Source organism: Rhipicephalus microplus, chromosome 5, assembly GCF_043290135.1.
Source record: "Rhipicephalus microplus isolate Deutch F79 chromosome 5, USDA_Rmic, whole genome shotgun sequence".
Classification (NCBI taxonomy): domain Eukaryota; kingdom Metazoa; phylum Arthropoda; class Arachnida; order Ixodida; family Ixodidae; genus Rhipicephalus; species Rhipicephalus microplus.
The window spans coordinates 34,126,871-34,138,986 of NC_134704.1; the positions used below are offsets into that span (position 1 = coordinate 34,126,871).

The 12,116-nt window shown below is 47.4% G+C and overlaps 1 protein-coding gene across 1 annotated transcript in view; it reads right to left on the reverse strand.

The window, feature by feature from the left end:
- LOC119174735 (transcription initiation protein SPT3 homolog) overlaps positions 1–2,453 on the reverse strand; it is a 122,143-nt gene extending 119,690 nt beyond the window's left edge. Inside the window, exon 1 of the mRNA XM_075895184.1 lies at positions 2,308–2,453. Within this exon, the coding sequence (XP_075751299.1) occupies positions 2,308–2,418 (111 nt within the window). The 5' untranslated portion in view covers positions 2,419–2,453. The remainder of the gene's footprint in view (positions 1–2,307) is intronic.
- Positions 2,454–12,116: the final 9,663 nt, after the last annotated feature.

The following is a 12,116-nucleotide window of genomic DNA, read 5'->3' on the forward strand; positions in this document are numbered from 1 at the left end:
CGAAGGTCACGCATAGCAGCCCGTCTAGCGTGAGCAGGAAGATTGAGCATGCTATCAAAAAGAACACTAAGATGTTTGAACTCATAAACCTTACATAACGACACGGTATTGACAGAGTATGAAAACGACACGATGGACGTTTTGCGAGATATACTCACGAACTTGGCATCTGAGGTATTCAGGGAAAGGTTATTGTTGTCACACCATTCAGAGAAAAAAAACACAAATCCGACTGCAGCAAGCTAGTTGACTGACTGAATTTCCATATATATCTTCATGTCATCGACATACCAGAAAAAAAAATGAGAATAGAGAATTGCAAAAGAAACGTCGTTAAGGTAAATTAAAAATAAGAGTGGGTCTAATACCGACCCTTGAGGAAACCCACTAGTAACTTTGTACAAGGAAGACGCTTGGCCATTTAAGGCAACATAACATGATCTATTCACCAGACAGCTGTATAAGAGATCCACAACAGACGAGTCAACATCAAAGATTGCAAGTTTGACTAAGAACAGTGAGTGGCAGACTACATGAAAATTCTCGCTCAGGTCACAGTCACGACCAAAAGTGCCCGCGTTGCATCGGTGTAATTCAATATAAGGACCGTTTAAATAACTCTAGGCCCGTATGTGTCGTTTATTTTGTCATGTTAATCTGTTTTATGCATGGGTTACTAAACAATGATCAACCTAGATCACGGCACGATAAAAAGAACAATGTTAACTGAGCATGCATATTGGGTGCTATACAGAAGCTGTTAGACTACGCTCCATCCTAAAAGCGCCATAGTATGGAAGACCACATCATTCTGCTGTGTTGTTTCCCTTTAGCCTTATGTGTACCTATTTCAATTTATTTTTAAATTTATTAATATTATAGGAAAATCCTTGCACCGAAAATCCCAGATAAACATTTTTTTATTTTTTTTTATTTAGGACTCATTTATTGACAAAACAACACTGCTTTTCTATTACCAAGACGCCGGCATTAAAGCTAGAAATACACCGTATATAGAAGCTAGAAATACACCGTATATAGTAAGCACCCTACACCGTAAATAAAAACAAAAAAACAACGCGTTTTATGGTCGTAATACTTCACACAAATAAAAAATAAACGATATTTTCGATAAATAACAGGCAGACACTTCGTTCACGAAAAGTCGGAACATGCCAATATATCGTATACATGGGGCGATTACGTCGAGAAAATCTGCCCGCTGATACTAATTACGCGACGTGGAACGTAGTAGACGAGCACGGTTATTGGACACTTTTAGTTGGGCGTACGTAACGAGCCCCCGTACGCAGCACTGCCACGGGAGAGAACTGCGCATGTGCAGTACGTAACGTATCATTTCAAAAATGCGCGCGTACGCAAAAAAAAAAAAAAAAGCGCGGCGTGCGTAAACGTGACGAGGCGAGGCGTACGCGGCGTAACGCTCTCGCGATATCTCGATTGAAATAGGAACCAAATAGGAACCAGACACGATGTTGCGCTTCTAGCGGAAGTACAAACCAGCGATATGTTTAGGCACCCCGAGCCGTGGGAAGAGATTGGCGCCTCGGGGAAGTCCTGAAAAAACCATTTACAGCGCGCTGTGTGCGCGAGTGCCTGGACCTGTTGCTGTTTTATTTCTAATAACAAACGTCTAGTTGAACGAAACGTATCTTGGTACGGTCAATACGGTGAACTAAAAGTGTCTTTGAGCGCTTCGCATGTATCGTACGCAACGTATCGTGCCGCGTACGTAGTAGGCTCATTACGTACGCCCAACTAAAAGTGTCTACTGTCACCTACGGTATCGTGAGCACGTTTTTGTTCGTTGTTTTTCTCCATACAAACGTAATATTAATAATTGCTGGCGCACCGCATGCCAAAACCAATATGCATGTACTAAAATGATTATGTGAGACACCGCAATGGGAGACTCCGGATCACTTTCGATTACACACAGTTTTTCAACTTCTCCCATTTCGCCCCCATCGCATTGCGACCGCCGTAACCGGGAAACAACCCCGCTACCTCGAGTTGAGGTGTGCAACACGATGAGTACGGAATAGTAATTCCAATACCACAAACAATTAGTTCACTAAACGTTTGTGTTTCGTGTACGGCCATATCAGGGACGAAGTATAGTGATCTTGAACACAGAATGAAGACCGAGCGCTTCGGCACCGGCGCAATTCGTTCGTTTTGACACCGAAACCGGCTGGGAACTTAAAGACGACGCGTGTAAACAACGCACGGTGGCAGCGACCGCGTAAAACAAACGCTGCCAGCAAGGCTTTACGAATGTCTTACCTTGTTCTCGTTTGGATTCGAGGACGAGGAAGGCTCCTTGTCTCTATTGGGCTTCTTGGGCTTGCACTTGAACTTCGAATTCTTGAGCGACGCCTGATTTTCTTTTGCCATCCCCACAGACGCGACGCGAAGCAGGGCGCCGCCATTAACAGTGAACGCAATGATGATGACAGAAGCGCTGCATGGTGGCGCCGTGCAGCGGCCGGCCAATTTTGCAGTTTTCGTTTGGGTTTCGGTTCCTCTTTTACCAGGAAACACAAGGTGTATCGCCGTTCGGCGGCCTGTTCCAGTGCATTGGACGCAAAAACTGCAGTAGATAATTTTGTAGCTGGTATAAATAAAATTTCTTAACGCCTTACGATTGGGGCTCCAGAAATTCAACCCATAATAATAATTTATCTAATAATAATTTATCTGCACCTGATTTTTCTTTGTAACGTACACTGTTAATTTTATTATTATTATTATTATTATTATTATTATTATTATTATTATTATTATTATTATTATTATTATTATTATTATTATTATTATTATTATTATTATTATTATTATTATTATAGTAGTAGTAATAGTAGTAGTAGTAGTAGTAGTAGTAGTAGTAGTAGTAGTAGTAGTAGTAGTTGTTGTTGTTGTTGTAGTAGTAGTAGTGGCAGCAGTGTTGTTTTTTGCTTGAATTTTCCTATCCTCCTTGATAATTTCTCCTGAAGAGTGTCTTCTCCTAAATGCATTGCGTATCATTACTTCACTTTTTTTTTCAATAGTGAAGCTTTTTAAACTTGAGGTTCAATCGATGTTGACGTGAGTGGGCGCCACAATTAGGCGTTTGTGAGAAGTAGCTACGAACATAACATAGAAGTGAGGGTGAGAATGAAGCAGGAAGGAAAGGATGGGGGAGATGGTGAATTGTGCTAGTCTTGACTACAGTATTGCTAAGAAAGTATACGGTAAATGTAAGTGAGGATGAGGAAGAATGATGTAAGGTTTAAAAGGAAAATAGTACACCCTAGAATATCATGTATCAGCGGTATAGAAGAGGGAAGGGCGGGAAAGAGGAACGAAGGGGAGGACCAGTGATCTGGGAGTTAGGAGAACGGAAAGGAGGAGAGAGGCCAACATAGAAATAGGTAAGGAAAGATAAAGAGAACATAAAGGTTAAGGTGACGACGACGATGATAACGATGACGATGATGATGAAAAAGCTTTCAATATCCTGAAACCGTGTTCCCGTGCTCGTAATGATCATGATGATGATCATGATGATGATGATGATGATGATGATGAAAAAGATTTTAATATACCGAAACCGTCAATCCATGCTTGAAAGCTCGGGGTCACCATGGGTGGAAAGGTTCCTCTTTTCAGGCATCCTCTGGCCGCAATTGCCTGCATGGCCCTAGAGACGAGTCCTGGTGGGTCGTGGTGACCTTGGCCTCCCCCGTCTCGGCGAGGAGGTTGGCACGTGTGATCATTTCGGGATTGCTATTGCCCTCTTTGTGGTACACGGGCACTCTTGTTTTAGGTGTGCCCGACGTACGAAGCGATAAAGAAATAACTCAATCTACGTTCGTCCGGCGGTGGTGTTCGCTCAAGCACTCCGTTGTGTGCTCAGGTGTCACAAGCTTCCAGCTATACATTTAACGTTCCTTTTCGGCGTGCGCCTGTCTTGTCCGGGCCCGTTAAATTTAAATGGCGCATGATTTCATTAAAATTACTATCAATAATATTAGCAGCAATAGCAAAATCGGCGTCGGCTTGTGTGTTGCGCTGTGTTTAAGGACATGGAGTACTTGAACTTTACTACGAAGGAGCAGAATACCGTCGCATTACGTTCCGAAAGTGTCCTGCTGTATTATACCTCGCAGCGTATTTAGAACAAGTGCTCAACAAATCACTTTACTTTGTACTTTACAATGGGAGGGCGTAAAGCCGTCTCACTTTGTATCAGCATGAATGAACAGACTGTTTAGAAGAAATGTTCGACAATTTAGTGTAGGATATGCTCTAATATGGTAATTCTTAAACTTGTCCCGGAAGGTTGGCCCTGTGATTAAAAAAGTGCGTAAAGACTTATCTTGTAGAGCAAGATGAATAGCTGCAATGCGACATCAAACAAGGCCACCGTAGGTACTCCCATTTCTAGAAGCAAAATTCTTCAGGCACCATCTATTTCTCAAACCACGGTCAACTATGACTAGCCGGAATTGAGTCAAATTGCCTGTAGCGTATACTTTTGATCTAATGTCTCTTTGAAAAGTAGAATGTGTTTTTATACAGGGTACTATATATTTTTTTCTAGTAATGCAGTTATCCAGCATATTTGAAGTATCAAAGCTCGTACCACTATTGGGGAAAGCTGTGCGAAGAACATAAAATCTACTGCAAAATAAAAAAAATTCGAGTCCGGCGTCTTTTACCGGGGTCTGGGCACCTACCGCGGATGCGGTTCTGACTCCTTGTCTCGAAGCGAATACTTCGGCATCCTGGACGATCCAGAGTTGCACTGTCAGGTTCGAGCTGAGCAGTGTGGTCTTCCAGCGCGAGCGGAGGCTACCGGTGCGAATGCAGATGAATGGCCACTGTTAGAATTTTCTATTAGGCCCTGACACTCTCGCAACATGCGCCTAAGGTTGGCAACCTCGCCACATGGCGTATATCTGTTTGTGTAAACGTCTGTATAAGGTCCGTTCGATTCACCTGCACCGGTCGGAACCGGTTCACGGCTGTGCACTCGAAGTTCAGAAATTGTGCAGCGTGAGTTCAGCCATGCAGGCACAGCACGACACCCGAAACGAATGACGATGTGCCGACAAGGTGCAGGCCTTATTTCTTTTCGCTTAATTTACATCGTTCAGCAAATACTGACCGATGGCAAATCGAACATGCGGACAGTTTATGAGGCGCAAACATCTTGGCAAAACACACCGCATTTGTAGAGGCGGGTTCGGCGCCTAAGCCACCTACGTCTAAGTGCTGCGTCGTCTGCTCAGCTGCACGCGCGCCTGCACCAAGCCGGCACCGTCAGTGAAGGAGGTGCAGGAAAATCATGAACCGGTGCTGCACCTATTCTGCACCTTTCGAAACGAATGGAAGGGTTCAGCGGTCGTCAATGCTGCACCGCTGAAACGAATGGCAAGGTGCAGCACCTCGTGAACTGGTTCATGTGGTGCAGGCGAATCGAACGAACCTATAAATGTTGTGCAGGAGTCTGGGGTTTCTGTAGGAACCTGTTCGTAATTGTCCGAAGTGTACCACCTGCTGTTATGCCAGCGAGTCCTCGTCAAACGACCGTGCCTCTGAAAAAGGCAATCTGGGTCAAAGCCAGCCCGCAGTCTGCCTGGCGCGATCACCTCGACGGCGTGAACACGCGCGGCGCTCCTCTGGCCCACGTGCAGTGAGTCAGTTGCGCACGTGACAGCGAGCCGGCGTCCTCGTGTCAGGTGGTCTGACGCATGGCGCGGCGGCCCCATTGGCGGAATCTGCCCGGACGACCAGCGGCGCTTCTGATTGGACATTTTGGTTGGACCCGGTGTAAATAAAAGAAGCCCTGCGGCGCGTCGCGATCGGAGGTCCTAGGAGAGGAGTCCCCGTGTCGGAGGGCCGACATGTGTGTGAGTCAGCGGTCTTAGGCGAAAGGCTGAACTATGTGTTAGAGAGAAGAGCTCGGCTCTTCGAGTCTCTGTCGGCCCCAGTGCCGAAATTGTAACGCCTCTGTATATATGCTGTACATAAACCTTGTTTGACTCACCGTCGTCTCGTCCGCTCGTCTGAACAGCTCTGCGCAGAAGCAGTCGCGAGCTGAGAAACATACGCTACCAAACGGCTGGTGACCTTCCCGGCGGAGTCGGAAGCAGTGGCGCCTCCGGGGTCGTGTTGGCGTCGCCGTCTTTCGCAACAGTGGTGGCTTCGGCGGGATCGGTCCGTCGTTCGCAACAGTGGTGGCAGCGGTGGGATCGGCCGGCGTCAGCGACATCGATGCGGTGAGTGCCTGATGTTTTCCCCTCAGTTCACCAGACTACTCTAGCTCAGGTTGTAGTAGTTTAGAGAAAGGGCTGTGTGAAGCATTGAAGTGAGCTTTGATCGTTTCAAGCCAAGTTGAAGTGCTTTGAAACCAAAGTTAATGCGGAGGTGGTAAACACGGGAGGGCGAAAAATTGCTTGCGCGTCTTGCTAGTAGGCTTATAGTGGGTACGGCAAGTAGATTCTTAACAGGGGCAAACAGCAAGAGGCTAGTGTGAACGATGGAGAACCTTAAAGTGAAGGAACTCATCGAAATTTGTGAGGAACTCGGCATTACTTTGGGCCGTGCGAAACGAAAGCAAGCGATCCTTGATATCATGAAGGATGAGGGAGTGTCGGCTGAGGAAGTCGATGAGGCCTGGGTGGATATTAAAGCACGCCGTGAGGAGGCTGAAAGGCGAGAAGTAGAAGCTCGCGAACGTGAGGAGGCTGAAAGGCGAGAAGCTCGTGAAGAAGCTGAAAGGCGCGAAGCTCGCGAAGAAGCTGAAAGGCGCGAAGCTCGCGAAGAAGCTGAAAGGCGCGAAGCTCGCGAACGTGAAGAAGCTGAAAGGCGCGAAGCTCGCGAACGTGAAGAGGCTGAAAGGCGCGAACGACGCGAGGAGGCCGAGAGACAGGAGCGTCTCGAGTTGAAACGACTAGAATTGGCAATCCTACAGTGTTCGCAGGCGCCTAGCGTAGCTTCTCCGACGATTCAGGTCAGCGGTTTGAGAATTCGGGACCAACTGCCACCGTTCGTAGTAGGCGAGGACATGGCGAAGTATCTCGTCAAGTTTGAACACGTCTGTGAGCGAAACGCTTTGGAGCGGTGTCTTTGGGCGCGGAACCTGTTAGCTCTTCTTCCCGGCGAAGTGTCCGACGCGATAACTTGCTTGTCGAGGGAAGCGTTTGAGAGCTATGACGAGGTTAAAGAAGTGCTCTTGAGACGTTATAAGTTGTCACCCGAGGCTTTCAGGCAAAGGTTCCGGTATGCTGAAAAGGGGAATGAGTCACACGTTGACTTCGCGTTTCGTCTTAAAGCCGATTTGATTGAATGGCTCAAGGGCGAAGGTGTTTATGACGACCGCGATAAAGTGGTGGAATGCGTTGCATTGGAGCAATTCTACCGCTGCATCGAGGAGGATGTCAAACTTTGGCTGCAGGACAGACTTGGGGACGTACAGTTAAACAAGGCAGCTGAGTTAGCTGAGGAGTATTATACTCGCCGAAAGTTGCATAGCAGGGCAGCGCGCGTTGAAAAGGATGAAAGGAAAGAGGGCTTTTCAAGGAAACCTGATCAACGGAAACCCGCTCCGCACCGTAATTTCAAGAAGGACCCGTCTCTTACGAAGGACAGTGTAGGGGAAGGGCAAACAGAAGCGGAGAAATCGAGTGAGGTTTCTACCACACAGGCATTAGAACCGGAAAACAAACGGAAGCCGCTAATCTGCTACAACTGTAAAAAGGAAGGGCACATCACGAGAAACTGTCAGGAAAAGTTTGCCTTCGCAACGATCCGAGAATCAGAAAAAAACATGCGGTTGTTGGAGCCGTATCTCCAAGAAATTAGGGTCAATGAGAAAACGTGCCGAGCACTTAGAGACTCAGCGGCAACCATGGACGTTGTCCATCCTTCATTGGTGTCTCCGGATGACTTCACAGGAGAATGCGCGTGGATCAGGCAAGTCGCCGAGGAGCAGAGTGTTCGCTTACCAATCGCCACCGTTGTCATTGAAGGCCCGTTCGGTAAGCTTTGCACCGAAGCGGCTGTGTCTGCCGCGCTGAATGGTCGTTTTTCTTATCTTTTCTCCAAAAACTCGGAGCAGCTTCTCAAAGAGCAGGGCAAATCGTTCTTCCCCAACTTAGCGTGCATGGCTCCCACGCGATCGCAAGCGCGAAAGCTTTCGCGGAAGCTTGACTTGGTTCCATGCGGTGAACTCTCAAGTGACCTTGTCGGCGGGTCGACGGAACCCCAGAAAGGAAATTTTCCGCATGAGTCATGTGAGCAGTCACGCGAGCGGCCCGTCGCGGGAGCGGCCAGCGCGGTATGCGCTGGGGGAGACGACGTGGCGCCATTGAGTCAGAGCGAGAGGGTTGCAACGCTCTCGCCTGTAGCGGAAAGTTGGAGCGAGCTGCTGAGAGTTGATCGAGAGACGCTCATTCAAGAGCAGAGTGAGGATCTCTCGATTGAAGCGCTAGTGGAAAGCCAAATTGAAGCGCTCGTGGAAAGCCAGAAAAACGCGGCAAAAGTGCTGTCGAAGGAGCACTACGAGAAATCGGGGAAGAAGCGCGTTTTTGAAGTTGATAATCAGGTAATGCGGCTGCAGCCACCCAAAAGGAACAAGCTTGAGGTTGATTGGGAAGGGCCCGCCACAGTATTATCGAAGCCTTGCGATACAACTTATGAGGTGCAAGTAGGAAGGCGGCAGAACAAAATTTACAACTTGATGAAACCCAATGTTCAACATCAAGCGGTCGTAAATCAGCTGTTGAAGGCTTCAGAGGAAGAGGGAGCAGAAAATTTGAGTTCTAGTGAGGTGATCGAAGGGGGATCGAAAGTAATTTGGGAGCAGATAAACCTAGAGCCTAGCTTAAGTGAAGGAGGACCTGAGAAAGAGGACCTGAGAAAGATTGGTTCCGAGTTTGAAGACGTGTTTTCGGACCGCCCCGGAAACATGAGGGTGATCGAACACGATATCGAGCTAAGCGGTGAGGAGTCAATCAGTAGCAAGCCGTATCGTTGTTCCCCTGTGCAACGTCGCAAGTGTGAGCCGCTCTTGGTGCCGCATAGGTATCGTCGCCTAAAAGTGGCCGGTTACTGAGGTGGAGCATGTTGCTCCACAGCGCAACTTTGACGTTCGCTAAAGAGAGAAAAAAAAAAGAAAGGTAAACGTTAATGCAGGTGCATTGAGCAGTGCGTTTAGTTAGTACCTTCTCAACCTTTCGGTTTCTGGCTGGCGATTCGGGGCAAAATTTTGACCTCATCACGACCTGGGCTGAGCGCTCTCGTTCAGAGTGATCTCAAGGGGCCAACTTTGTGGTATTCTAATTCGTTACGTTGTTGTACGTGGGAAAAAAAAATTGAGTTGTCATTTTAAGAGTCTTTTGTCCCACATGCGCCTCTTGATGTAGAGGGAACAAAATTCCGATAAACACGTAGATAGGTATATGTTGTACTATACTTTGTCTGGTGTTCTGTCGGGTGACCGAAGGCACTTGCGTGTGTCGTGTGTTGTCTGTTGTCGATCCGTTCTTGGCAAGTTGCCGAACCATCGACAAGTGCTGAAACTGAAGATGGTCAGAAGAGACGAGTGAAGCTGGTCAACAAGTTGTGGCGACGAGCCAGTGGAGCTGGGATCCGTCGTCAAAATGGGATGTGTTCCCGGAACAGTCTGGAGCTGTAGTCTCCCCATGGCCCTGGAGGCGAACCTGGAGGGACCTGGCGAACGAGCGCACCTGACATCCGAGCCCCGTGGAAGCAGCTCGTCTTTCCGGTGCATTGTCTGGCGGCGGGGGTGCTGTTATGCCAGCGAGTCCTCGTCAAACGACCGTGCCTCTGAAAAAGGCAATCTGGGTCAAGGCCAGCCCGCAGTCTGCCTGGCGCGATCACCTCGACGGCGTGAACACGCGCGGCGCTCCTCTGGCCCACGTGCAGTGAGTCAGTTGCGCACGTGACAGCGAGCCGGCGTCCTCGTGTCAGGTGGTCTGACGCATGGCGCGGCGGCCCCATTGGCGGAATCTGCCCGGACGACCAGCGGCGCTTCTGATTGGACATTTTGGTTGGACCCGGTGTAAATAAAAGAAGCCCTGCGGCGCGTCGCGATCGGAGGTCCTAGGAGAGGAGTCCCCGTGTCGGAGGGCCGACATGTGTGTGAGTCAGCGGTCTTAGGCGAAAGGCTGAACTATGTGTTAGAGAGAAGAGCTCGGCTCTTCGAGTCTCTGTCGGCCCCAGTGCCGAAATTGTAACGCCTCTGTATATATGCTGTACATAAACCTTGTTTGACTCACCGTCGTCTCGTCCGCTCGTCTGAACAGCTCTGCGCAGAAGCAGTCGCGAGCTGAGAAACATACGCTACCAAACGGCTGGTGACCTTCCCGGCGGAGTCGGAAGCAGTGGCGCCTCCGGGGCCGTGTTGGCGTCGCCGTCCTTCGCAACAGTGGTGGCTTCGGCGGGATCGGTCCGTCGTTCGCAACACTGCGTCCTGTTTAGCCTCTCGTAAGTGAACGGGTGTATGCGTGTCTGTAACTGGTAGTGTGTGGTGATATCGTGAAACGTGGCCATATGATCCTCCGCCCCCCATCCCCCCGTCCTTCGCCAGACTGCAAAGCAGTTATTCGTCCCCTTCCCAAACCCTTACAAATTAATTTCTTATTCAGTTCTTTTTTTTACCTTGTGTTTATTTTATCATTTCTGTTCCTTTTTTTCTGTCAATAAGGCAAAGGCCTTTGATATCTCATGCTAACGTTCGTTCATTCGTCCGTTCCTCCCCTCCATCCACACACACACAAATATATATATATATATATATATATATATATATATATATATATATATATATATATATATATATATACGGAAAGAACTATACTCTTTCCCTTATTCATTAACGAGGGCATCGTACTGGCAGACTTGGTGTCATTAGGTTGTATACGAGGGACTATTGATCAGCTGCCCGCTCGTAATAAGTTCACGTGCTACGTGAAGCCACACATGCGCATAAAAGAGTGTTTCACACTCGTCGCTTGGCTTATAGATGGCGCTGACTGACACTCCTACTTCTAAATTCACATATAAACCCCACAAAAAAAGTGGTTGGAGGGAAGGCCGCTGTGAGAGCCCAGTGGTTAGAGCATCGAACGCGTTATTCGAAGGTCGTAGGTTCCATTCCTGCTCACGGCTGGTTATTTTTTCACCCACTTTTCTTTCTTCTTATTTACATTCCATTGGTTCTGAAAACTTCCCCTATACATTCCTTGGCATTACTGTCTGTTAGATCTCATTATTATTGTGTCAAAACACGGAAAAAGCAGATGCCGGCGACGTTCAGCACGAGGCGAGCGAGAGAAGCACAGGACCCAAGCGGTGGTGGCGATGTTGCTTGCCAACGATGCGTTTTCTTCTTCACAATATATATATATATATATATATATATATATATATATATATATATATATATATATATATATATATATATATATATATATATATATATATATATATATATATATATATATATATATATATATATATATATATATATATATATATATATATAATGACCCTCATCCTTATTGTGTCACTGGTTTCCTTTCAAAATCTTGAGCATCCTGGTGGTCAACTTTCGGTACTCTGACACCACTGTGAGCGAAACATAATATGTCTACAGTAACGATGAACCTTTAATTAAGATAATGCGTATTGCAGTAAGGTAAAAACACCGCATACAACACTGATGGGAGACTTTAATGCAAAGGTAGGGAAGAAGCAGGCTGGAGACCAGGCAGTAGGAGATTATGGCATCGGTACTAGAAACGCCAGAGGAGAGCTACTATAGTAGAATTCGCAGAACGCAATAATTTACGGATTTTGAATACCTTCTACCGAAAACGAGGAAACCGCAAGTGGACACGGAGGAGCCCTAATGGCGAAAATAAGAACGACATAGACTTTATAATGACTGCACACCCAAGAATCGTGCAGGATGTGGAAGTGGTTGGCAAGGTACGATGCAGTGACCATAGAATGGTACGGTCTCGAATTCATCTAGACTTGAGAAAGTCGCCCCGCCGCGGTGGTCTAGTGGCTAAGGTACT